The sequence below is a fragment of the Mustela nigripes genome, chromosome 9 (genome assembly GCF_022355385.1).
Source record: "Mustela nigripes isolate SB6536 chromosome 9, MUSNIG.SB6536, whole genome shotgun sequence".
Lineage (NCBI taxonomy): Eukaryota > Metazoa > Chordata > Mammalia > Carnivora > Mustelidae > Mustela > Mustela nigripes.
The window spans coordinates 32,574,345-32,602,016 of record NC_081565.1 but is presented as its reverse complement, the minus strand read 5'-3'; the positions used below and the strand labels follow the sequence as shown (position 1 = coordinate 32,602,016).

At 48.3% G+C, this 27,672-nt stretch overlaps 1 protein-coding gene across 3 annotated transcripts; it reads right to left on the bottom strand.

The window, feature by feature from the left end:
* Positions 1 to 1,339: 1,339 nt before the first annotated feature.
* On the bottom strand, positions 1,340 to 27,426 carry TRIM14 (tripartite motif containing 14). Of its 3 annotated transcripts, none has more exons than XM_059411221.1 (6): positions 26,746 to 27,426; positions 23,476 to 23,571; positions 10,155 to 10,388; positions 6,773 to 6,935; positions 4,882 to 4,974; positions 1,340 to 2,325 (listed from the first exon to the last, which is right to left on the bottom strand). In XM_059411221.1, exons 1-6 carry the CDS (start codon positions 26,776 to 26,778, stop codon positions 1,790 to 1,792), a joined length of 1,155 nt encoding a protein of 384 aa, XP_059267204.1. In that variant the 5' UTR covers positions 26,779 to 27,426; the 3' UTR covers positions 1,340 to 1,789. The 3 variants fall into 3 exon arrangements, with proteins under 3 accessions (XP_059267204.1, XP_059267203.1, XP_059267202.1); XM_059411220.1 differs by lacking the exon at positions 26,746 to 27,426 and adding an exon at positions 26,295 to 26,730; XM_059411219.1 differs by lacking the exon at positions 26,746 to 27,426 and adding an exon at positions 26,074 to 26,395.
* Between the last annotated feature and the right edge of the window lie 246 nt (positions 27,427 to 27,672).

Below are 27,672 nucleotides of genomic sequence, written 5' to 3'. Positions count from 1 at the left end.
CTCGGGGTCATCTCCAGTAGAATTAATTCCCCTTTTTTTAGCGTTCCCGGAGCAGGGTGCCTAGACGCTGTGCTGTCTCTCCATCTAAAGTTTTAAGTGATTTGGTTAAAACCAAAGGCACTCTTAGGGTTCCTTCTGCCTTGATTTCCACTTGTATTACATTGCCCTGTATGAAAGTGGCATTTTTAGAAAATTGTTGGAAATTGGCGTTTTTTTGTGGTTCAAACTAACGAATGCCGAGAGCACGAGTGGGTTTCAGCTTTGCATCTTCCTCACCCTGCCACCACCCTCTGGCTGAGCACCTAAGATACTTTGACACAGTATGATTCCAAAATCATCTGGGGAGTTTGACAAATAATGCTACATCTTCAGAACCAAGGCACAGACCCAAAAAAGAGGCCTTCCCCTTCCTGTTAGAGGAGCTGGCCCTTGAGGTCCTCCTGGTTTGGCCTTCTCTATTTCTGTGCCTTCTTAACGGAAAATGGGGGTTCTCTGGGTTCTTGGCAGTGCCTGCAACTGCAGGATTGGAGGAGCATGGGGATGTCTGGGCCTATCCAGACCTTACTCTTAGCTCCTCCTCTTTAAGTTCCAAGGCAGTTGGGGAAATGGCCTGTGGTTGCTAAGCAACGGTTGCCTGCTGATTTTTCCCAACATCCCTTGAGGAATGAATAAGCAGTAAAATCTCCCACATTGAAAGCTGGGCCTGAAGAGCTGGGACAGGGGGCAAGTAAAACACTTGCCTTGGGGCTGGAGGGCTCTGAGGAACGAACTTTCAGGACCTTAGTCTCTCCCAAATGTACACTGAGGTTAGGCTGGGTGATTCATGAGGACTTCTCAGCTCAGCTGCTTTTTGCTTCAGTGGTAGCCGGCTGCTGGTCATTGTCTGGGAGGGAAAGGGACACCCTGAACTTTTCAGGGTGGCGAGGGTATGGGACATAGCTGCCCTTGGAGAGCTTCCCACCTAGTGGGAAAGCAGGGTCCCAGGTTTGTGGCTCTCAGAGTAAGAGAGGTTCTTGTGGTTTGGGGAGACTTCCTGAGACAGTTAAGCCAGGAGAAGGCTCAGACAGGCAAAGGGCAAAGGTGCCAGAGGGTCTCTGAAAAGAGCGGTAGAAGCTAGCTGAGCATGGGGAGTTTGAGGGCAGACTAGAAAAGCCTTGAATGCTAAGGTAAAGTGCCTGCTTTTTCTCCCTGCGGTCCTTGGGAACCTTCTGGTAGTTCTAAGAGGTTAAATGAAATTTTAGGCCTGGCACTCTGGCTGTACAGTGGAGGATGAGAATGGGAGGGGGTTCCAGCCCCGAGGCGTGAAGTGCGGCTACCCTGAAGAGAAGTGACAGGGACAAGCTGAAGCAGAGTGGAGAGGAAGAGGCAGATCAAAAGGACTTTAGGGAGAAGGGGCTGGATGGCTCTCATTCATTCACACATTTCTTGTGCGCCTACCAAGTGCCAGGCATTGCTGACTACTCTGTGAGGGAGAGGCCAGAGGCAGAGGATGATGCCTTCTAACAGGGTCGGGATGCTTAGGACTCACTTGGGGTCAGCACCTGGACTAAAAGTGGTGTCATGTAAGTGCTCTGGTGGTGGTGGAGAGGCCCCTTGAGAGTGCCCCGGCAGAAGAGGGGCCTTTAGGACCTGTTTGAAAACTCGCCTGGGAAAGGAGCCTTTTCAAAGCACAGGGCATGACGGGTGGGGAAGACGGGGATGCTTGGGTAGCTGACTGTAGACGAGCCACATCAGCTCGGGTGAGACCAGAGCAGTGGAAAGCCTAGGACGGTCACTCGTGCTGTGGCCCCTAGGGCAGCCGGGAGATGCTTATGGCCCCTTCCCAGAGCCGCAGCGCCGGGTAAAGTGGCTCCTGGAAAGCGGCTCGGAAGGTGTGCAGGTGGCTCATGCCGCCTGACACATCGTAGAAGGAGAGGATGCCGGCCTCGTAATCCAGGAAGACGCCCAGCCGGTCGGGGTCGTCGCGGGGCCACAGGCGGCTGCGCTGGCCGTCGTGGAAGGCCCAGTACTCGAGGTCGTAACGCTTGAGGCACCAGGACTGACGGTTGCAGCCGAGGCGCGCGGAGGCCGAGGCCCCGCAGCGCCGCAGGGAGGCGTAGGCCACGCCCACCCACCAGCCGACGCCCGCCTCCTGCACGTCCACTTCCCAGTAGTGGCGGCCCGCGGCGTAGCAGTCGCGACCCAGCACCTGCCACAGTTTATCAAAGCGCAGCGCGGGCGTGGGTCCCAGGCGGCCCATGAGGCCGCAGCGCACCGTCAGGCGGTCGGCAGAGAGGCGCAGGCGCGCGTGCATCGTGTCGGGCTCCAGGGTGGGTGTGCGTGCATCTGCAAGAGGGCGGGGACATCGGGGGCCACACCTGGTGGGTGGGGCCAGCTTCCCCCCCCCCCACCCCGCCATGCCCCCGCTGGTCCTGACAACTTTCCCGTAGAAATTGAGATGCCAGGAATTGCCAGTGGATAAATGAAAAGCCACCCTTTTAACCCTCATTGCATCCAAGGCATTAGCTGGGGGACACGGGAAGGAGTGAAAATTTCACTGGATTTGTGCCATGGAATTTGTTGCCAATTTCTAAGAATTCAATTTTAAAAATCCTGTCCTTATTGACGCTTGGATGTATATCCTTCCAGTTTTTAACTTGCCACTTATAGTTTTTCTTATTGGTATCATGCCATACACACTTTTGCGTAATCTGGTTTTTCAACTTTATTGATTGTATTTGTGATCATTTTATCCTATCAAATAATATTTTTTATCAGAGTGTTTTAATGCTGACCCTAAGATTTTGCTGTGTTAAGTGTTTTATACTTTAACCTCTCCCTCCCCCTTCTCAATAGTTAGGCTTTTTTAAAAAAATATTTTATTCATCTATTTTTCAGAGAGAGCACAAACAGGAGAAGCAGGCTCCCAGCTGAGCAGAGAGCCCTAAGTGGGGCTCCAGCCCAGGACCTGACCAGAGCCAAAGGCAGCTGCTTGACCAAGTGAGCCACCCAGGTATCCGATATTTAGGCTTTAAAAAAGCTCCTGAAAACACTAATATAATTACATCTTTATGCATCTGATTATTGTTTGAGGATACATTCCTAAAAGAGGAACTACTGGGTTAAGATGGATAATTTTGCTTTTAAGGCCTTTGGTAAATACTGCCAACTTGTATCCCAGAAATGTGGTGCTGACCTAACTCCCAATAATTGTTCTCACTGCTTTGTACCATATCTGTAGACATGGAAAATGAAGTCTAGATGGTAGGGTACGTGGATAGTCTGTTTTAGTAGATACTGTCGAAGTGTTTGGAGTGTTTGGAGTGCAAAACCTGTAGCAAGGTTTTGCACATCTGAAGATTTTATTCCTGATTTTTTTTTTAGATGTTACTGAAAATTGAAAAACTGAAAATAATGTTTTTAAAATTTCATTTTCTAATTGTTTATTGCCAATATACAGAAACAGGATTGAGCTTTGTATAATGATATATGCAACAGTTCTAAGTTCACTTAATTCTAAGTTATCTTTTACTTATATTAGATTTCCTGTAATCATGTCATAATATTGTATGATATCGCATGACATTATATGACACCATAATGATATCCCCCCCTTTTCCAATCCTTATAGCTTTCACTTCTATAGGATCTCTGGAACAGTGCTGGATGAAGCGACTATGGTAAGCATCCTTTCCTCCCACTCCTGGCTAAATACCCAACAGAAATGCCTGCATATGTGCATCAAACAGACATGCACATGAATGTTCAGAGCAAGAGCAACATTCACTACAGGCCAAACCAGAAACAATCCAAAATGTCCTTCCATAGTTTGAGTGCGCTGTATTCATACAATGAAATACTATTTACAGCAGTGAAAACAAGTTACTTCTATGCACAATAATATGGATAAATCTCCTAAATATTATGTTGAGTGACAGAGGCAAGACACCAAAAAGTACAATCTGAATGATCTAGTCCTACAAAGGCCAAAGATCGGCAAAACTAATCTACAGTGTCAGAAATCGGGAGAGTAGTTACCCTTGGTTAGTGAAGAGGAGGCTGCATGAGCAGGGCTTCTGGGGAGCTGGAAGTTTTCATTTCTTGGGCTGAAGGAGGTTATATACCATGTTTACTTTTAAAAAATGATTGGGGTACCTGGGTGGCTCAGTTGGTTAAGCACCCAACTCTGGGTTTTGGCTCAGTTCATGATCTCAGGGCTGTGAGACTGAGCCCCGCCATGGGCTCCACGCTTGGCGCAGAGGCTGCTGCAGAGTCTCTCCCTCTTCCTCTCCTTTCCCTCTGCTCCTCCCTCTTTGTCCCCCTCTAAAAATAAAATCTTTCCAAAAAAAAGGAGCAGCACCCCTTTGATTTCTGTACTTTTATGTATTTTAGATTTCAAAGTTTACTTTAAAAATGAAATGAAATGAAAACAGGTTACAAAACAGTATGTATAGTATGATACCATATTTGTAAAATATATATATATTAAATATATTCTTATATGTGTATATATATAGATAAACTAAGGAAAGCTAACAGGGCAAACAATAATAGTAGTTATCTATGGGCAAGTGACTTTAAAAAATTTGGGGTTTTTTCCCTCGTTTTTCTGCAATGAATATGTATTATTTCTGTACTTAAGATTTATTATTATTATTACTTTCAGGTAATCTCTACACCCAATGCAAGGCTCAGACTCACGACCCCCAGATCGAGTCGCACGCTCTACCAACTGAGCCAGCCAGGTGCTGCTTATTTCTGTTATTTAAAAATAGTAATAAAGGTTGAAAAACCCCAAGTTGGGTCTGTTAGTAAAAAAAGGGGGTGCCTCCATTTCTGTGATCCCCCACAATCTGCCTGGCCCTCTCCACCCTCCCTTTGCTCCCCAGTCCCAGGGCTTACATTTTAAGAAGAGTGATCGCTCTGGTGAGGGGCTTGTTTTCAACAAGGAAGCTAGTTTGGTGCTCGAGGAGCCCGAGAGCTGGCAGTTCGTGTCTGTAACAGATTGTGAGAAATGAGTGCCTGGCCCTCATGCAGGCAGAGCAAATTACAGAATGTACTAAAAATATTACAGAACTGGAAATTCGGATCATCTCTCCCCCAGAAGCACATGCATATTTAAGCAGTAAATGCAAATTCAGGAATTGGTGACAGGAATACCCTAGGACAATACTGGGGTCTAAGGAGAAGCGTACTTCTGAGGGTGGGAAGTGGATTCAGGCCAGTGTGACTGTCCCTTGAACCTTGGGACGGGACAGCGGGCTCAAGGAGGGCCGTGCGAATCAACGATGTATTCAACAGCCAAGCGTGGGGGCAACGGCCTGGCAGACATGCCAGTGCTGGGATAAAATGGAAAATGAGAAATTAGCCATCAGAGAAGGCCAAATCCAGGTCTCATTCCAGTGCGAGGGAGTTCAAGGGAAACCCAAGCCATGGTTCCTGTCTTCCACAGCTCCATCAGGTAAAAGAGGTGAGAGGTAGGCTCACCTGAGCTACCCACCAACGCACAGAAAAGAGAGGAATCCAGGGAGACATCATGGAGGAGGAAGCACCTCAGTGAGCCCTTAAAGGACAGGGAAGATTCAGACATCCAGAGAAAAGGACGGGAGGCTTTCCCAGCCAGAGGGTATGAGCAGGAGCACGGGTATTAAGGTACCCGCTCTGGCACAGGAACTGGGAAGCCATGGCAGGCGTCTGAGTGAAGGCAGACACGAACATTTCATTTATCTCCGCTCTTAGGATTCCAAAGCTCTGTGGTGGGGAGTGGATGGGGCAGGGTGAGTGGAGGCAGAGGTCCTGCTTGGAGGCTCAAGCCTGAAGTGGGGCAGCAGGGACGCCAGAGCTCCTGGGGGAGGAACTATGGCAGCCGCAGTAGCAGTACTCAGGGCCTAACTGTACTAGGAGGCGACCGAGTCAAGCAGCAGCGGACCGCAGGGAAGACGGATGTCCCCTTCTCAGAGATGCCGGCTCCGCATCCCCAGGAAAAAGCTCCTCCTCCTGGTCACCCTGTATTCTCCTCACCCTGCTGTATTTTTCATCAGAGCTCTTACCGCTGACTTGTTCAGTTACTACTGTCTGTCTTGCTCCCAGAACCCTGAGCACCACAAAGGCAAGACCTTTGTTTTTGTACTCTGCAGTGTGTAACAGAGATTTAGGGCTCCGTAGATGTCCTGGAGGAATCTTAAGAGCGGAGATAAATGAATGAAGAAAGGTATTTCTGAGCACCTACTTTGTGCTATGCCCTGCAGGGACCTCGGAGCAGGACTCAAGAGTGCTTCTTGCCCTTTGGGCTTTTATGACAGGCAGGGGGAGGCAAGTACAGAGTGTCCAGCTCAGGGACAGCCCCAGCCCGGAGACCGGCAGCGCAAGGAGTGGGAAGAGGCAGCGGGGCATCTGGCCAGCACAGCCAGCCCAGGGTGATGGGGCAAGGCTTCCCGGGTGAGCCCAGCTGGGCTGGCCCCGCAGGGATGGCTGGGACTTGGCCAGATGGGGTGGGGTGGGCAGATGGCTATTCTAGCTGGGAGCCCAGAGCGGGCGAAGGTAAGATGCAGCAGAATCCTGGGAGTGACTTGGGGGCAGAAGTGGAGCAGGATGGCTAGGAAGGCAGGATGCCGTCTCCGAAGAGGAAGGAGGTGAAGTCTGAAGGATGGGTCGGGCCTAGGCCCAGGAGTCCTCCACCGCCCAGCCACTGGCCTTTGGGTGGAAGAGACGGGATTCAGGTCTTCACATTCGTCTCTGCGTTAAAGGGTAGCAGGGGAGCTGAGGACACAAGGTTGGTCACTCAGCAACTTACTCTCTTTAAGGCGAGTGTCCAGTGGCGTCTGTAACAAGCTCTGCATGGCGTCCACAAAGCCCTGGAAGAAGCTCTTGACGGGCTCGAAGGAGAGGGGTGTGGGGTAGCACACTTCTCCCAGGCTCGTCTGCCGCTGCATCTCCTGCTCGGCAGCCCGGTACTCCTGCGGGGGTGTGCAGGGCGTCAGCGTTGGTGCTGTCTCAGCTGTCACCGCTGCGCCCTCAGACAAACCCAGCCCGGAAGGGGCAGGCCCCCCCTTGCCCCGGCATCTGGGAGCAGCCCAGGCTGTGCCCCCGACTTCTGCCCCAGGACCAGAGTTGATTTCTCCCTCACTTCCATGTTCCTGGAGCTCTACTCTGTGCACGGCCTTAGGGGCGGAGGAAGGAAGGAGACTGGCTGGCTGCACCTGCCACCAAGTTGCTCACCACCTTGTAGGGCGCCCTGAAGCTTTCCATACATTGTCACCGGGCTCTGCCTGACATCCAGGTGCACCAAAGGAATGATGGGCCAGTTTTCCAGGGGAAAGAGTCCCTTGGGCACGAGAAGCCAAAGACCCTGGAAGTTCAGCTGGAATGCCGACTGAGGGGGAGTGCCCCCCCCCCCCACCGTGGGGACCTGTCCTGTTTTCTGACTAGTCCCCCACTGTTACCTTCCCCACCAAACAATGATGAACTCCAGGCCTCACTCTTTAAATAGCCTTCCTGGGTTAAGTGTGGCTTTGCAAGGTAGAAGCTCCCTGGACCATCCTGGTATCCCCAGCTCTAGTATGTAACAAAGGGCCCGACATACAGTAGGTTCTCTGTAAATATTTATGATAGAATAAGGAAATCAAGCACACCTGCTTCTCACCTTTGCCAGCTTGGGGAACAGCTCCCTAGCCATCTGTATTTCAAGCCATAGCTGGGCATCATCTTGGATTCCCCTTACTTCCACGCACCAGTCCTGTCACATGTCTCAGACCTGCCTGTCCCTTCCTCCTGATGCTTGTCCACTAGTCTTGGCCTCCAACGTCCACCCTCCACTCTGTCACCAGAGTGACTTTTTTTTTTTTTTTAAGATTATTTATTTATCTGAAAGAGATCACAAGTAGGCAGAGAGGCAGATAGAGAGGAGGAAGCAGGCTCCCTGCTGAGCAGAGAGCCCAATGCAGGGCTCAATCCCAGCACCCTGGGATCATGACCCGAGCCAAAGGCAGAGGCTTTAACCCACTGAGTCACCCAGGTACCCCCAGAGTGACTTTTCAAAAACATTAAACTGAGCAGGTCACTTCCCAATTCAGAATGCTCCCCTGGCTCCAAAATCTTTACAGGACAATTTAAACCACGGCCAGGTACATACAGCCCTCTGCTAACTAGGCCTGGCTTCCAGACCCAGTGGCAGCTCCCAAGGCCACTCCCTCCCTTCATACCCCCACCCTGCCTCCAGCCAGGCTAAACCCTAGCGGCCCTCCACAGCCTGCCGGACCCTCATTGCACATGATTCCTTTCTGCCTGGGATGTCCTCTGTCCCTCTGTATCTCCCTGGTGAGCCCCTCATGCTCCCATACCCAGCTCCACGGTCACCTCCCCTTAGAAGCCTTCCCTTAGTCCCTATGCAGAACTGGACACTTCTTAGACATACTTCTGCCAGCTTGCTGGGGCTGCACTGTAAATAGCTATTTCTGAGCATGCCTCCCCACCCTCAAGCTCCTAATGTCAAGCAGGGGCCTGGCACAAACAGGTTACTCAGTATCGTACAGATCCGTATATATACGAGAGTGAGCAAGCAGAGGGAGGAATGGTAAATGATGAAAATCAGTAGTTCCAGCACCAGAGAATAAAGAAAAAAGATGATCAAGCCATGAAACTCTATGATGCAAGAAAAATATTCTCCATCTTCCTCCAAAAGGAAGAGTCCCTTTGTATCAGATAGCCCTCCCAAGTACCGTCGCTTTTTTTTTTTTTTTTTTTTTTTTTTTTTTTTAAAGATTTTATTTATTTATTTGACAGAGAGAGATCACAAGTAGGCAGAGAGGCAGGCAGAGAGAGAGAGAGGAGGAAGCAGGCTCCCTGCCAAGCAGAGAGCCCGATGCGGGACTCGATCCCAGGACGTGAGATCATGACCTGAGCCAAAGGCAGTGGCTTAACCCACTGAGCCACCCAGGTGCCCCAGTACCGTCGCTTTTAAAGAAACAAATCTACACCTCTGTGCAGCTTGCCCCTCTTTATAATATCCAGGGTGCCTAGGAAAGCGACGCACCTAGAATTATTTTTTGTTAGGCTGAGTTGACCAAGGCCACGTACACGCACAAGCTTAGAAATATTTGTCGGGCACTGGCTTAACTGGTTAGCTACTGACCGATTTGTTTGTCAGCCTTATTTTCCAGCCAAAGCCTAATGTGTGATTAGACTCAGTGACACCGTTATCTCGTCCCACAAATCTGTAAAGCACCTAACAAAGGTTATCTAACAGGGCAGGCGTTTCCTTTACAGTGAGAAAACTTAAGCGAAGAAAACATCAGGGTAGGGAAGTAAGCTGGAAGCCAGAGTGAGCAGAGAAACAAAGCATATGCTGCCAGGTGTCTGCCGAGCCATGTGAAACCTGTGTAGCTCCGAGAGTTCCAGAAGCCAGGGCAAAGAAGGAACCAGGGAAGGGCCATGTGAGCAGGAAAGCAGTCCCAGAGCATGGGGCTGCACAGCGGTACTGACACCGGAGGGGGGTTTCTCCTGTGGTTCCTTGGGAACAGGAGCACCACACTTAACAACATATGTTCACTAATAGAGCAACACATCACGGGGGCTATTTCCTAGACTCTCCCTCCGTGTAAGGTGATAGCCTCCAACAGATCCCAGTGGCCAAGGAGTACCATCCTTCTCTGCCCTTTGAGCAAGCTGAGTCACCTCTTGGGGCCTGCTCAGTAGACGGAAGGACACCTGCCTTTCCAGGAGGGGGTCTCGAGTGAGACTTAGCAGGCAGAGGGCCAGGTGGCTGTGCTCTGGACTCAGGCCGACCTGGCTTCTGATCACAGCTCTGCTGCCTCTCAGCTGTGTGACCTTGGGCGAGTCACTTCACCCTCCCTGGGCCTCAACTGCTCATTCATACAATGGGGTGAGAATAGCCACTTTGCTGCGTTTTAGGAAGTATCAGAACTAAGATACAGAAAGTGCTTGGAACACAGAGGGCCCCGGCCCCCAAAACAGTGGCTGTAAATATGATGTCATTAGTCCAAGAAGGATCTGCCCTTCCTAACAATGCCTATTTCCTTACCACTTGTGTGGGGGCAAGAAAGCCTGCAGGCTGGCCAGGCAATTCTTTGTGTATTCACTCAGTGTAAACTCTGTGTTCGATGCCCCAGTAACCAAGGCGAAGTGCAGGGGAGGAGGGGGCAGGGGCCCAGCATTACCTGCAGCAGCTGTATGGGATCGGGCTCCTGGCTGATCCTCCAGACCCTGGTGGAGAGGCTGTGCATGCCATCTATTTGCTCTTTGCAAGATTCGATATGCTCCCTGTATGCCTGGAGGGTGAGCTGCGTGTTTTTATCGATAAATTTCTTGGCCAGCGCTTCCTCTTCGTCAAGTAGCAGTCTCAGTTCAGTGAATTTTCCCGTCAGCCAGGTTTTACTTGACTCTGCATGAGCCTGAAAAGAAACCAGTTGCAAATGATATCACTGCCAACCAGGAAATCTGGAATAATCAACATAAAATGATTATAACCTCTAAAAAGTGAGTTCAGCAATGTCCCCGGGCAAGCCTAAGACCAGCTCATAAAAACTCCAGCTTTCCCAAGTACCACCACCTATAAACAACTGGAAAATGCATGCAGAAATAAGGGTAGTGGGGAAAATAGCAAGATACATAAAATAAACTAGCAAAAACTGTAATGAACTACATAAAGCATAAAATTGTACTAAAAGACATTAAAAAAAAAAAAAAAAAGACCTGAATGTGTGGAAGAAAGACCACATTCCTGGCTAGAAAGATTCATTATAGTCTAAAAATTCATTGCAATCCCAGCCTTAGCATGTGGATTAGACAAATGGCAAATTATGGTGGCAAAGAATAAGCCCAAGAAAAGCCACAAATTGCTTTAAAAGGATCAATGAAGGATGACCTGTCTTATTAAATATGAAAACAAACTGTAAAGCTACAGGATTTAAAACCACATGACTCAGACAAAGACAAAGATCAAGAGCACAAAAGAATTCAGAAATGAACTCTGTGTATGTGTGTGTGTGAGAGAGAGAGGGAGAGAGAGGTAATGGTCACATTTCAAATTACAGGGAAGAAAGAGTGAACTATTCCATTAATAGTGTTGGTACAACATGCAATTAACCATGTATTTGCAAAAAAAATTCATTAGATCCTCATACCATATATAAAAATAAATGCAAACAGAAGCCCACCTAGGAAGTAGTGTAGTCAAAAAATGAGACTTTGTGTCTGATCACTCTAAATTTAACTTATAAAAATCCAATTTAGAAGACGTAAGGAGAATGGAGAAACACAGTAACCATCAACTTGAGATGCACGCCAACCAAATGCATTTTGAGAACTTTATTTCACTTCTAATTCAAAGAAAACATGACATTTACAACGCAGTTGAAAATGTGACCACTGGTTGGATGTTGAAGGATAAAAGGGAACTGTTATGAATTTTCACAGGTGTGATGATGACAACATGGCTGGGCATGTAAAAAAAAGCATCTTGTGGAAACAACACGCTAAACTTTTACCGTTAAAACTGCATGTCTGGGATTTGCTTCTAAATATATGGGTATGCTTGAGGTTTTCTACAATAAAGGTAAACAGAAAAGAAATTCCACAGAGATTAAGGCACTATACATTAAAAAAAAAAAAAAAAAAAACCTGTCACAATGAAATACAAAACAACTTTATTTCTAAAAATTTGAAACCTCTGTAAGAGGAGCCTAAAACTCAGAGAGCTACAAGGTAGCCACAGCAGGTCTGATTGTATAAAAAAATGGAACTCTTAAGAGGGAAGGTTCTGTAGACAATGGCTCCAACAAGCTACATGGGTTTATCATCCATCACATGGAGAAAAAAAAAAATCACTCAATTTAAAATGGACTAAATGCTTATAAGTGCCCGTAGCTGGACAAAGGGATATCCGGCCTCTCAGGCAGTCCAGGAAGTGGGCAGTGAAAATACTTGATGGCCATCAGCCTGGAGGAATTTTAACTGACTGATAATAGCAGAGCCTGGAATGGGGTGGAGTACACTTAGCCACACTGGGTCAGCATTCTTAGGGGACAATATGATATCAAAATTTTGACTGCAACCATCCTTTGATGCAGCAATTCCCCTTGCAAGCATTGATCTCTGAAAACGTTTTCACACGTGCACAAACATCTGTGTACCAAGACACTCACCACTGTTGGTGGTGAAGGTGGGCAAGATTTTTAATATGGGAAGTATATATATATGTTTACTATATATATTATGTGGCTTTCATACAATGAAAGAACAGGCAGTGATTAAAAAGAAGGCAGAGTTCTTATACATGCTACACTGTGGGTGAACCGTTAGGTCATGTGGAGTGAAATAAGCCAGACGTAAAAGGACAAATACTGGATGATTTCCTATTATAAAATAACCCACAATAGGCCAGTTCACAGGGACAGGAAGTAGATGAGAGTCTGCCAGGGCCTGGCAGGAGGGGAGGTCATTGCTTAGTAGTTACGGAGTTTATATCTGAAGTAGTGGAAAATTTTTGGAAACAGTGGTTATGAGTGTAAATGCAGTTTACAGTGGTTATAACTGTAATGTACAGTTATACAGTGGTTGTGAGTGTAATACAGTGTTTTTGATATAAATGCAAAAACAGTGGTTATAACTGTAAATTCAGTTCGTCCCACTGAAGCGTACACCAAAAAATGGGCAAAATGGTTAACTTACGTTACGTACATTTTGACACACACACACACACACACACACACACACACACCCCCCAGTGGATCCAGGTGCCTGGGCATGGAAAACTCTCCAAGACACCACATGAAAAAGAGCAAGTTATAGAATAACAAATATAGGATGATCCTATTTCTGTAAAAGATAACTAAACAAAAATTATATATGGATACAGGTTTGCCCACTTTCTGAATGTCTGCTTTGGTCCTCTTTGCTTTTAAGAAAAACCTTTATTAGCATGGTAAGGGTTTTTGTCCAAAAAGCGAAAATCGTCTTCAGGTGTCCTCCAGTTAGAAAATGGCTATTAACCCAAGACTTTCCTTAAAGTGAAGTGGCTTAACTCAAACTTTGAAAAAACCAGGGATGCTCTTTCCTTTATGCCCTTTCTACCTACAGAAGGTTTCAGAGAACACTGCTTTTGGATAGCAGGGGTGGGGGGAGGCTGTCTATGCTTCTGTATGTTTGCAAGTGCATTTTTAAATTTTTTAAAGATTTTATTTATTTATTAGAGAGAACATACAAGCAGGGGGAGGGGCAGAGAGAAGCAGGCTCCCCGCTGAGCAGGGAGCCTGATACAGTACTCCATCCTAGGAGAATGACCTGAGCCAAAGGAGGACGCTTAACCGAGGCACAACCCAGGCACCCATGCAGGTGCATTTAAATGTTTGTTAGTTCTACAAACAATCCTAGGATTTGTATGGAACCAGAAAAGACCCTGAATTGCTAAGGAAACGTTGAAAAAGAAAAAACTGGGGGCATCATGTTGCCTGACTTCAAGCTTTACTACAAAGCTGTGGTCACCAAGACAACATGGTACTGGCACTAAAACAGACACATAGACCAGTGGAACAGAGTACAGAGCCCAGAAATGGACCCACAACTCTATGGTCAAATAATCTTTGACAAAGCAGGAAAAAATATCCAGTGGAAAAAAGACAGTCTCTTCAATAAATGGTGCTGGCAAAATTGGACAGCTATGTGTAGAAGAATGAAACTCGACCATTCTCTTACAGCATACACAAAGATAAACTCGAAATGGATAAAAGACCTCAATGTGGGGCAGGAATTTATCAAAATCCTAGAGGAAAACATAGGCAGTAACCTCTTTGACATCAGCCATAGCAACTTTCAAGACATGTCTCCAGGGGTCCCTGGGTGGCTTAGTGGGTTAAGCCTCTGCCTTCGGCTCAGGTCATGATCTCAGGGTCCTGGGATCGAGCCCTGCATCGGGCTCTCTGCTCAGCGGGGAGCCTGCTGCCTCCTCTCTCTCTGCCTACTTGTGATCCCTCTCTCTCTGTCAAATAAATAAAATCTTAAAAAAAAAAAAAAAAAAGGACATGTCTCCAAAGGCAAAGGAAACAAAAGTGAAAATGGGACTTCTTTTGGGACTTGATCAAGATAAAAAGCTTCTGCACAGCAAATGAAATAGTCAACAAAACAAAGAGGGAACCCACGGAATGGGAGAAGATATTCACAAATGACACTACAAAGGGCTGATATCAAAGATCTATAAAGAACTCAAACTCAACACTCAAAAAAAGATAATCACTTGAAAAATGGGCAGAAGACATGAACAGACACATCTCCTAAGAAGACATACAAATGGCTAACAGACACGTGAAAAAATGTTTATCGTCACTAGCCATCAGGGAGATTCAAATCAAAACCACATTGAGATACCACCTTACACCAGTTAGAATGGCCAAAATTAACAGGACAGAAAACAAGTGTTGGAGAGGATGTGGAGAAAGGGGAACCCTCTTACACTGTTGGTGGGAATGCAAGTTGGTGCAGCCACTTTGGAAAACAGTGTGGAGATTCCTTAAGAAATTAAAAATAGAGCTACCCTATAACACTGCAATTGTACTACTGTGTATTTACCCCAAAGATACAGATGTAGTGAAAAGAAGGGCCATCTGTATCCCAATGTTCATAGCAACAATGGCCACAGTCGCCAAACTGTGGAAAGAGCCAAGATGCCCTTCAGCAGACGAATGGATGAAGAAGATGTGGTTCATATAAACAATGCAATATTATGCCTCCATCAGCAAGGATGAATACCCAACTTTGGTATCAACATGGACGGGACTGGAGGAGATTATGCTGAGTGAAGTAAGTCAAGCAGAGAAAGTCAATTATCATATGGTTTCACTTACTTGTGGAGCATGAGGAATAACATGGAGGACATTAGGAGAAGGAAAGGAAAAGTGAATTGGGGGAATTCGGAGGGGGGGATGAAGCATGAGAGACTGTGGACTCTGAGACACAAACTGAGGGTTTTGGAGGGGGGATGGGGGGTTAGGTGAGCCTGGTGGTGGGTATTGTGGAGGACACATATTGCATGGAGCACTGGGTGTGGTGCTTAAACAATGAATCTTGGAACACTGAAAAAATAAAATAAAATAAATGCTCTAGTCATGTTTGGGAAAAGTTACGGGCTTAGGGGGATGGTAAAGAGATACTCCCATTTTGTAGTTGCTAAAGTTCTATACTAGATTCTAACATACTATTGTGAACATTAAAAAAAAATGAACACGTGCTCATGTACTACTAGTACGATTAAAAAATAAAACAAAATCATTAAAAAAAAATAAAAGCAGGGTGGTGGGGATATGGACATTGGGGAGGGTATGTGCTATGGTGAGTGCTGTGAAATGTGTAAACCTGGCGATTCACAGACCTGTCCCCCTGGGGATAAAAATACATTACATGTTTATTTTTAAAATAAATAAATAAATAAAAGCAAAACACAGGTCAGCCTCTTTCTCCAGCCCAAACATCAGTCCACACAACAGAACAGCTCCTGGCACTTGTACAGGCTCCCCATAATGTCATGTTCTCTTTTTAGTGGGGCAGGAACACGAACTTTGGCATGATCTGTGGAGTGAGTTCCCCGAGTCAGTTTCCTATACAGCGCTCTGGGCTGTGGTTAGGTTCTGAGGCTAGCTGTTCCCAGCCACATGCAATATAGGTAAAGTTGGCTTTGGGCCGGCCTGGGAATTAGTCTACACTGACAACATGATTTCTACGGGTCAGGGAACACGGACACAAATTATGTCTCTCCTGAACGACCCAATGAAGCTAAGAAAATGGGTGCCCAACTCTAGATTGAAAGACACACTCTGGAGGCAACGTATGTAAATGGAGCACCTTTCTAGAAACCAAGAGAGCAAATACTCTCCTGACCAAGCAGTTTCCACAGCTCCACTTTGTGAAGAAGCATGTACAGAACAAGCTTAATGACACAACCCATCGCTGTACCTCTCCGTCCAGGAATAACCGTTTGGAAACATCCACAAGAAAACTTAAGGTGTAAGGAGATGAGGCTGATCGTGCAAACAGTTTAAAAGCATGAGAGAGAGAGCGAGAGAGAGAGAGAGAGAGAATGGGAGGGAGGGAAGAGATTCTGGCGATGAAACAAGGAAGTATGCCGTCTGGTTGTTTGGGCCACATTGATTCAAAGCGAAAAGGGACCCCACACTGGAGTGGGCTGGGCCGGGTGAGGCCCTGAAGAGTCTAGCTGAAAAGCTGAGGGACTGGGGACAAAAGGAACTTGGGCAGCGGGGGGATTGAGTGGGGGATTTCATACCCAGAGTGCTGGCTGCTGTGTGACTCATGTCGGCCCAGGGCCCTGCAGGCCTGTCTGGGTCCTGTGGAGGGTGAGGAGCCTGTGAGGAGAATGGAGAGGGCTGTGTGGCTGATATCTCAGCACGACTCTGGACAGTGCTTCCACGGGTGCCGCTCCGGGGCCTCCCACTGCTCCCCACCCCTGCCCTCTCCCTGTTAGCTATGCTGTCACTGGTGACTCGGGCAGGTGGCCGTGGCCTGCGGAGGGAGGCAGAGGGGTGGCCTTATCCAGAGGCGGTGGTGGAGACTGGTGGCATCGCCCGTCAGCAGGAGCATGGCCTGGCTGAGTCCTCATCTTCCCATTCCCACCCTGGCAGAGGCTGCTTTCTGTCCCATAACTGGTCCCCAAGCTGCGGTTCAGTCCCTACAGCTCTGGTGGGTCACAGGGAAAGGCAGGAGTGGAGGCTGTTTATTTCCCTCCCTAGGGAAAGGGAGGCCTACACTCCCTCCCAGTGTAGGCCCATTTCCTCTCCTTCCCCCAGCCCTGCATGGTAGGGAGAGGGGCTGACTCCTGCCTGTGCATTTCCAAGAGCCTCCTTCAGGCTGGGTCTGGTCAGTGGGAGGAGGAACTAGAGAGAAATGAGGGAGAGGGAGCAGCCAGGGCGTCCCCTCTACCCTCCAGCTCCCGAAGGACAGGTCTGCTCTGGTTCCAGCTCCGACCACGTGGCCCCGGCCTCCTGCTCTCCCTCCTCCCACATCCTCCCTGTGTCTCCTGCCCATGCTCCTGCCTCGCCACCCCTGGCTGGCTTCTCTGCCAACCCCATGCTGTGTCACTGTTCCCTGCACTCATCACCACTGTCCAAAACCCTCAAAATGGCTTCTGTTTTTCTGGATGCCCCCAGCGCCGAGGGCCACTTCAGCTCTGCCAGCCTGTGCACATCCTAACTCCCTACCCAGGTCTGGATTCGACACACAGTAACCAAACTTACGTGTATATTTGTTTTTATAGTATACATATTTAAATAACCCCCCACCACATACACACACACACACAGACACACTCTCTCATAAAGTATCAAGAGCTCCCTGGGGAAAACTGGGAAGATTCCAAAAGAAGAGCATAATCACTATGCCACTCTGACACCCGACCCTTGTCCAGGTTAGGGTAGCAGGCAAATGGCGAATTTCCCATCCACCTGGGCCTCTGAGCTGCTGTGCAGGGGAAGGAAACAGCCTCTTGACAAGGATGTCAGAGAAAATCATTCCATGGGTGTTGGTTGAGGATTAAGGACCAAGGCCTTCTTGATGGTTCTCTGGAAGGAAGTGGTTGGCTGTTCCCTGGTTTCTGAGCAGTGGACTTTGGAGCACGTGTGAACTTTATTGACTTTCGTTTGCTCACAAAAGTATTTTATGGATTAATTCCCAGGCAGACAGCCCTTTCCCAGCAGTGCCTCTCCCTACGCAAGCACAGGGCAGTGTAGCTGTCCCTGACCTCTCTGCCCCAAAGCACACGGGCCACAAATTTAGCGGAACACAGGAGAGTCCTACACGTGTGTGTCCATGAGCTGGAGGAGTCACTTCTGGGAATGTGTCCAGACAGAACAAGTAAGAAACGTTCGCTGCGGTGTTCTTTTATGCTAGTGAAAAACTGGAAATGATCGAAATGTTCCACATTACAAAAATGGCTTAATCGTGGTAGAGCCATGTACTGGAACACACCGTCTCTGACACTGACCCAGGGTAGTGTTAGTTAGGACCTCAAGCCAAAACAAGACGCCCATATATAAAGGGACACAGATTTTTGGTCAATAACGGGGGAAGAAGATGACATGGGAGACCTCCCTCCCTAGTTCAAACACACAGAAATGGGGATATACACGTGAGCCAATTTTTAAATCATATGACTCAGCTCAAAAACAAAAAGCAAACCCACAAACGACAAAAAGCAGAAATCCTTAGCTGCCCCAAACAAAGAGGGAACTCCAGTGCGGAAGCTGAGCAAGTGACCCGTATGACAACCGCACCACACTGGGAGCCCCGCAGCCTTGTGTAGGGGTCTCTGGGCACCTGCCACCTGCACCAACCCAGGAGCCTGCTTCATCCATGAACTAGGAACAGGAAAAACTCCATTCACTGGCCTGGGAAAGGAGCAAGGGATCTTTTTTTTTTTTTTTTTAAGATTTTATTTATTCATTAGATAGAGGGGGCGGGGAGAGCACAAGCAGGGAGAGCAGCAGAGGGAGAGGAAGAAACAAACTCGCCGCTGAGCAGGGAGCCCTATGTGGGGCTCATTCACTGAAGGCTGACGCTTAACTGAGTCACCCAGGCACCCCAGGGGCAAGGAATCTTGTCATCCATCAAGGGTCATGGGCAAAAAGAGTCACCAGCAAAACAAATAAACCAAATGACAGGACTGTACTGAGAAGAATTCAAGTCCGAGCTCATGGACCCTCAAAACTGAAAAATTCGGGGGTGCCTGGGTGGCTCAGTCAGTTGAGCATCTGGTTTGGCTCAGGTCATGATCTTAGGGTCCTAGGATTGAGCCCCACATAGGGCTCCCTGCTCAGTGGGGAGTCTGCTTCTCCCTGTGCCTCTCATCCCAATCATGCTCTCTCTCTCTCATATAAATCTTAAAAAAGCAAACATTGAGGGGGGCACCTGGGTGGCTCAGTGAGTTAAGCCGGCCTTCAGCTCAGGTCATGATTCAGGGTCCTGGGATCAAGCCCCATATCGGGCTCTCTGCTCAGCGTGGAGCCTGCCTTCCTCTCCCCCACCTGCCTCTCTGCCTCCTTGTGATCTCTGTCTGCCAAATAAATAAATAAAATCTTTTAAAAAAAAGATTTTATTTATTTGGAGGGGGAGAGAAAGAGAGCGAGCACGTGCATACAGGACCATAGGGGAGGAACAGAAGAAGAGAATCTTCAAGCAGACTCCCTGCTCAGTGCAGAGCCTGAGGCAGGGGTTGGTCTCATGACCCTGAGATCATGACCTGAGGGGAAACCAAGAGCCAGATACTTAAGCAACAGTGCCACCAAGGCACCCCTGTCTTCTACCCACTTTTAATTGGATTTTGGGGGGTATTTTGGGGGGATGTAAAAGTTGTAAAAGTTCTTTATGTGTTTGTATGGAACCACAAAAGGCCCCAAAGAGCCAAAGCAATTTTGGAAAAGGAATAAAACTAGAGGTACCCAAATCCCAGATTTCAAAATAATCTATAAACCTATAGTGATGAAAACAGTATGGTACTGGCACAAAAATAGACATGTAGGTCAGTGGAACCAAACAGAGAGCCCAGAAATAGACCCTCAACTATATGGTTAATTAATCTATGACAAAGGAGGCAAGAATATGAAATGGGAAAAATATAGTCTCTTGAACAACTGGTGTTGGGAAAACTGGACAGCTTTGTGACAAAATGAAATTGGACCACTTTGTTACATTATACACAAAAATAAATTTTAAATGGATTAAAGACCTAAAGGGGGGGCACCCAGGTGGCTCCATTGTTAAGCATCTGCCTGAATTCTGCTCAGGTCATGGTCCCAGGGTCTTGGGATCAAGCCCCGTACTGGGCTCCCTGCTGGGCTGGAGTTCAGCTTCTCCCTCTCCCACTCCTCTTGCTTGTGTTCCCTCTTGCTCTGTCAAATAAATAAACAAGACCTTAAAAAAAAAAATACCTGGGGCGCCTGGGTGGCTCAGTGGGTTAAAGCCTCTGCCTTCGGCTCGGGTCATGATCCCAGGGTCCTGGGATCGAGCCCCGCATCGGGCTGTCTGCTCCGCGGATAGCCTGCTTCCTCCTCTCTCTCTTTCTACCTGCCTCTCTGCCTACTTGTGATCTCTGTCTGTCAAATAAATAAATAAATAAATAAAATCTTTAAAAAAAAAAATACCTAAATGTTAAAGACCTGAAACCATAAAAATCCTAGAGGAGAGCACATCAGTAATTTCTCTTACATAACCTATAGCAACATTTTTCTAGATATGCCTCATAAAGTGAAGGAAACAAAAGCAAAAATAATCTGTTGGGACTATATCAAAGTAAAAACTTTTGCACAGCAAAGGAAACAATTAACAAAACCAAAAGGCAACCTCCCGAATGGGAGAAGATATTTGCAAATGACATATCTGATAAAGAGTTAAGCATGGCTGAATTTTTAAATATCTGTTTCTTGACCAGGGATGGAAACACAAATGCCCCCAGGAGCCAGGCTGGTAACACAGTGAGGGAGGCGATCAGGTGGGGGCTGGGAGACCTGGAGGCAGGCACCCTTCTTGTGGGGGTGTCTGGTGCTCAGCTCCCAACGGCTCCCAGGGCCAACTGATTTTCGACAAAATTCGAGGAATTCAATGGAGAACACACAGTCTCTCCCCAAATGGTGCCAGAGCAACTGGACATCCATAAGAAAAGAGAAAAAAAGAATTGAGCTATATCTCCCACCTTATACGAAAAAGGAACTCAACAAGAATCACAGACTTCAATGTACAACATAAAATTGTCAAACACTTAGACCAAAGAAAAGGCGGGAATCTTTGGGATGTAGGGCTAGGCCAAGCGCTCTCAGTCATGAAACCGAGGGCACAATCCATTAAAAAAAAAAAAAAGGATAAACTGGCCTTCTTCAAAATTAAAAAACTCTCACTCTGCTAAAGCCCCTGCGAAGGCAATGATATGTCAAGCCCATACTGGGAGAAAATATTTGTAAACCACAGACCTGACAAGGGACTCCCGTCTAGCTCAGAGAGACATCTCCAAACTCAGCAGCAGGAAAACAGACAAACCAATCCTGAAGTGGTAAAAAACAAAAAACACAAACAACAACAACACAGAGGACAGACAAGCTGCCATTAAACACATGGAAAGCCGTTCGGGATCATAGCTGCTGGGGAAACGCAAACACAGGGTCCAAAGGGTACAGCTACCAGAAAGGCTAGAACAGGACTTCGGCAAGTCCTGCCGGTAGGCAAGGAGGAGGGGAGACTGATGTCTCATACACGGCTGGTGGGAAGGTCGAATGACACAGCCACCCTGCAAAATGTTCTGGCAGTGTCTTGAGAAGCTGAACATACAAGCCCCATAGAACCCAGAACCAGCGCTGGGCATTTATTGCAGAGAAACGGAAACTACGTCCACCCAGAAACCTGTACACGATTGCTCAAAGTGGCTTTATTTTTAAGAGCCGCAAAATGGAAACAACGAAACTATCCTAACGTAGATGGAAACTTCAAATTAAAAAAACAAAAAACAAAAAACAAAAAAACTGGCTGACCTGGACTACCAGATGGCTGGGATATTATTCAGCAATTCAAAGGAATGAACTATTGATACACAAAACAACCTGGAGGGATCCTGAAGGCATTATGTTGAGTGAAAAAAATCTCAAAGGTCGTACACCGTATAATTCCAGTTTTATGACATTCTTAAATGCCGTAATGACAGAGATAGAGAACGGATGTGTGATTGCCCGGGGTCAGACTGTTGGAGGGAGAGTGGGAGGGGTGACTCTAATGGTGTTGCCCGAGGTAGGTCTTGGTGGCGGCGGAATCCTTCTGCATTCCCGAATCTACCCGTATGAGAAACTGACGTAGGACTTTATACACACACGCTGTCAACTCTGGTTTTGACATGGCACTAGGTAAGCTCTAACCCTTGGGGCAACCTAGGAGAAAGGTACGCGAGGCTTCTTTGCACTACCTTTGCAACATCCTGTGAATCTGTACTTATTTCAAAATAGAAGTTTAAAAGCTGGGGAAAAGGTTCAAAGAAAGAAAACTCCACCCCTTAGACGAGGCTGAAATGTGACCCACTTGACTCTGCACACGGGTCCTAATTCTTTCCTTGGGGGCCCCCAAGGAAAGAATCTCTGCTCATAGATCCCGCAGACAGTGACTCTGTATCCCGATTCTGCCCTTCTGGCTGAGTGGCCCAAAACACCTCCCCCATCCCTTCCTGAATCTTTTCCAATGGATGTATTTACCTGAGCCCCAGAGAAATGCTCTTGGAGACATGACGGGCACTGTTACTAATGCAGCTGGGGCTCCAGGTGCATTAATGCAACTGTCCCCAGCATGCTGGGGTACGCAGCCACAGACAAAGCATGCTGGGCCAATAGAGGACCAATTCTGTTACATCTCCCCTCTGCTGTGGGCCTGGCCTCGGGACGTCCTGGGTGCCAGTCTCTCTGCTCTGACTGCAGGGTTCACAGAGCCGTCAGGGGGAGAGGCCCTTGGAGGGCACCCCACCCCAGCCCCCATTTCAAGGTGGGGGCAGCCGAGGCCGAGAGGGTAAGGGACCAGCTCAATTCACATAAAAGGACCAAAAAACCCAGCACAACTTCTTTAGAGTAAAATGGCAGCTCACAATCGTATCAGTCCCAACTTCTCATTTCAAGCCCAAAAAGAATCCATTTAGATAAACAATTCTGGGGTGCCTGGGTGGCTCAGTGGGTTAAGGCCTCTGCCTTTGGCTCAGGTCATGATTCCAGGGTCCTGGGATCGAGTTCCGCCTCGGGCTCTCTGCTTCTGCAGGGAGCCTGCTTCGCCTCCCCCCCCATCTCTGCCTGCCTCTCTGCCTACTTGTGCTCTCTGTCAAATAAACAAAATCTTCAAAAAAAAATTTTAAAAATTTTTTAAAAAATTATTTAAAAAAAATAATAATAAATAAATAAACAATTTTGTGAAAAGAGGAGCCTGAAGAAAGTACTTACTTTTGGAATATATTTATACCCTATTTAATTTCTTTCAACAAAGCAGTTGGCACCCAAAGAGTTATTTGCATGTTCTTTACACTGCATTTTGCTTTGTTTAAGGTGACTTGGGGTGCAGGGGATGGACGACTAGTCCCTCTAAGAGAATAGCCTTGGCGGAGGCGGCAGGTGGCAGGAAAGGCTGTTCCTCCATTTTGTGAGGCGCTATGGGGCAAGACTAGGGCACTGGACAGAGGCAGATCTTCACCAAGCTAACAACACAGAAGCTTTGGGTACAACACAACACAACACAACACCACAAGCTTCAAGCTCCTCACTAGCCCGGTCCCTCATGGCCTTGCACCTGATTTTGTGTCCTTTTTCTTCAAAAGAGCCCCCTAAGTTCTGGAAGTCCCAAGGGCCACCAAACCAGATCTAAAAACCCTTAGAGGTTTTTATATACCCTTGGCTCCACACCGAGGAGAGCCTTGCATCCGAGGGGAAGTGCGCATATCTCAACTAGAATAAAGAAGAAATGTCCACTTGCCTTGAGCTTCTCGGCAGTGTCTTCTATGTGGGTTATGTTGCCAACATTCTGCTGCTTCTTGGTTTCCAGTTGCTTTAAACATTCTTGGATGAGTTTCTGTGAAGGAGTCAGGAAAAATTAATTCTTAATTCTGTGACTTTTAAGGTAACAAGCTACCCCGAGGGGCATCTCCCACCCCTGAATTTTGCTCCAGTTGAGGTACCTGATACTCACTGGTGAGATGAGTGGGCCCAGAGTCACGGGGCAAATTGGAGGATGAGCTGGAACAAGGGTCCCTCTGATCCTCGGAAGCCTATGTCAGATATTCTTCAAACCTTGATGTTCCCCTCCCTTTTTTCTAGAACAATCCTACTTATGACCCAGTTTTCTCAAACAGGGCCTTAAGGCAAACAGTTTGGGGACAGCGGAAGAGTGTTCACTTATAGAGTCACTATTAACCGAACCACCAACTACATGCCGCGTGGAACATACATTCCAGAAATGTGGGCCTTTGGCCTGGACTGGGCTTCAGAAGACCTGCACATGTGAGGCCTGTGGGGGTTCATGGTCCCATCTCCCTCCCACCTAAAACGGCTCCCTTCCATATGTCTCTGTTTTGCGACTGCCATTTTTCCACGGGTGGGCTCTGTGACCCTCTTCCCCACAAATTTGACCTCACCTCTATTTGGACTTTCTTCAGGCTGGCCTTATACTCAGCTGCTGGGCCCAGGTCTGGCTGCCCAGCCAACCAACAGCTTCCTGAGGGCAGGTCTGCTCTGTTCCTGGCTACCCCCCCAGGGACCAGGGAGTGACCCAGAAGTGTTTGCTGAATCGAACACAGTGACCAAGGGCTGCCAGCTTCAAGTGGAGAGCGGGGGCCACCCAGCAAGCTATGAAGAGCACCAGCCTGAGTCACACAGGACTTCCTAGGTCTGAGTCCCTTTCATGGGAACTGAGCGAGTGACCTCACCTCTCTAAGCCTGTTTTCTCAGCATAAATCTGGAGCTAACCCCATAGCGTCACCATAGAGAATAAGAAGTATACAGAATATCTGGTGCGGTGCTTGGCAGGGACTAAGTACTCAACAGAGTTGTTAGCTGTCATTGTCACATCCAACAAGCATTTACTGCTGTGTGTGGTTGTATTCTAGGTGGTGGGTGAGGGTGGGGACACAATGGGAGCCCAGGTATAAGCCACAGCCACAAACTCCAGGAGCACATCCTTACCCCAACTGTGATTTCTAAGCTTTCAAGACCAAACGCTCTCCAACACCCCAAGAGAGCCCAGCCTCCTGGTGTCTGGACCTTCCAATCCCAGGATGCTTCTCCTGTCAAAGCTACCTGGTAAAATTCTACTCAGTCTTCAAGGACAGTTCCAGTGGCACTCCTCCAGGAAGTCTTCCTGGGCTCTCTCTTCCTACTTCACACTGTCTTCCCTCCAGCTTTCCAATTACAATACTTATCACACTATATTGTCACTATCTGTTCTCATCCCACCAGCCAGGGAACATCTCCAGATCCAGGAAGAATTGATTTATTCCTTAGCTCATGGCACAAAGTATGTGCTGAATGGATGTCTGATGAGTGGATGGAAGGATGATGGATAAACAGGTGAGTGGGTAGGTATGTGAACACAAAATGGGTACGTAGGCAGGAGGTAGGTAGGTGGGTGGACCCATCTATGAGACACCAAAGCCCTATCTCTGGAAAGCAGCCATATGAACTCTGGAAACAGCCTCTGAGGAGCTATTACTCTTACAACCATTATACAGATAAGAAAAGGAAGACCTTGGAGGAAGAGGCGGGCCTTAAACCGAGGACTCCACCAACTGGACCAGCTCCCACAGGGCCCATTTTCATCCAGCTCCAAGGCTGTCGCAATGTGAACAGAAAGGTCATTAATCACAGAAGACTTCCCGGAGGAGGAAGTGGTAGAATCTACATCTGTCAGAGAGAGGAGGGCCTGCCTATCCCAGGTGGGGCAGAAAGATTTGACCAGAGCCACAGAACAAGTTGTCCTCAAGGCCAGAATAAGAGTTGAGAGCCCCTGACCACTATTAGGATTATGCACAGGTGAGGGCTCCAAGATGAGAAGCCAGTGGGGACAACACAGCTGTGGAATCCTGGGGTCAAAGGCAGCCTCAGCTTCCAGTTTTCCTTTTCATATCAATAAAATGGCTGTCACAGCTCCCCACCAGGCTGTTAAATGCGTGGAAGGGAAGTGCTATGGCGAGGAAGGGTGGAGGGGAAGGGCAGGAGTGGGTGGCTGGCGACCGCTCCTACAGCAGTCAGTCAAGCAGTCCTCAGGCCCTGACTGTGAACTTCAGGAGAGGAAACCAGAGGTTTCTGTGGGGCTTTTCATCCGTGTTCACCCGCAGACCTTCTTCCAGCCCAAGGGCAGTGTGGTGGACCCGCGTGGTGGACGAGGTCAAGGACATCTGCGTTATCAGCCAGGGCGCCCAAGTTCTCACTCCCAAACCCACCTCTTCTGAAGCTTAACTGATCGTTGGCAACAACAGGTGGGCCTCCCTGCGGCTCCAGGCCTAACCAGGAACCGGCCGCCAACCCTGCGCGCGCCTCCCCGCCCGTTGCACCCCCCGCGCGCCGCCCCGGTCCCCACCTGCACGTGCACCGCCTCTTCCAGCGCCAGGCCGACTGGGTGGCCGCGGTGCGCGCCCAGCACCGGGCAGAGCGCGCACACGCAACAGCGGCAGCGGCGACAGTAGAGCTCGGCCACGCGGTCGCCATGCTCCGGGCAGCGCCAGCCGCTTGCGTCCTCGCGCTCCGGCGGCCCCGGCCCCCCAGGTGTTCCCGGCCCCCCAGGTGTCTCGCTCCGCGCACCTGCGCCGGCCATTCAGCCCTCAGGTCCCGGCGGCCGCGGTGCGGGGGAGGGGCTCCCGCGGAGAATCGAAAGCGGGGCGGTGGGGCGGGGTTGGCTCCGGGCAGGCCCCGCTCCCGCAGGAAGGACGGCTGCGCACGCCCGGCCCGGGTAGCGGCAACATCGGCGCCCTGCGGCCCCATGGGCCGCGCTCTAGCCGGACCTGCGCCGGCCCCTTCCGCGGCGTGGAGGGCTCCGGCCTGGCCTAGCGCCTGGGAGGTGGCCGCAGCCGGATCCACTTTGCCTTGATTCTCTTTGCCCTTTCCCCGGGAGAAATCACCGTTCCCCCAGCTGTCAGAATCCTAGAAACTCTGATCGCCCCAGGCTGTCTCAGCCTCCACCAAATGTAAATTAGTACAGCCAACCTGAAAAACACCATGGAGTTTCCTCAAAAAAAGTGAAAAATGGACCTACCCCATGATCAAGCCATCTCCCTTCTGGGTACATACAGGAAGATTACCGATTATGAAGTCAGTATCTGGGAGAGCCACCTGCATTCCGGGGTGCCTTGCAGCGTTATTCACAACAGCCAAGGCGTGGAAGCCACCAGTGTCCGTCCGTGAATGAATGCTGTGTGTATATACGGTGAAACGTTGCTCAGACCCCAAAAAAGGAAATCCTGACATTTGCCACCTGGGTGAGTTTGCAGACTTTATGCTTAGTGAAATAAGCCAGACGGAGGAAAAACAAACACTGTTTAGTTTCACATAGATGTGGAATCAAAAACAAACAAAAAACCAACAACAACAACAACAACAAAAAACCCCAAAATAAAATCAAAACAGTTGTACTCCTAGCAACAGCGTGGAGTTCAACTGGGAGGCTTTGGAGGTGGGGGAAAAGAGTACAGACTTTTAGTTGTGAGATGCCCAAGTTTGGGGGATCTAAGGTACAGCCTGGTGACTCTAGTAATACTTGAAATTTTCTGCGTGTAGATCTCAAGTGTTCTCACCACACACTATGTGAGATAATGTGTTAATTAACTTGATGGTAATCATTTCACAAGGTATACATATATTAAATCATCACATTGTACATCCTTAAAAATCATGTACAATCCAAGTATATACAACGTTTGTCAATCGTATCTCAATAAAGTTGGAAAAAAATTCTCAGTTCCTATCCTTGGCTCTTAATACCTTTGATCCCTGCCCTGTCTATGCTCTACCTTTTACTTGTTTCCAGACCAAGAATAGGCAGTTTTTTCTGCTTGGGACCTCTTTTCCCCCAATACCCTTTGCCCTGCTCACTTCTATTTATCCTTCTGCCTAAATTTCACCTCCTCCAGGAAGCCCACCTTGCTTATTCACCCAGAGCAGCCCACACTTCCCCTAACCTGGC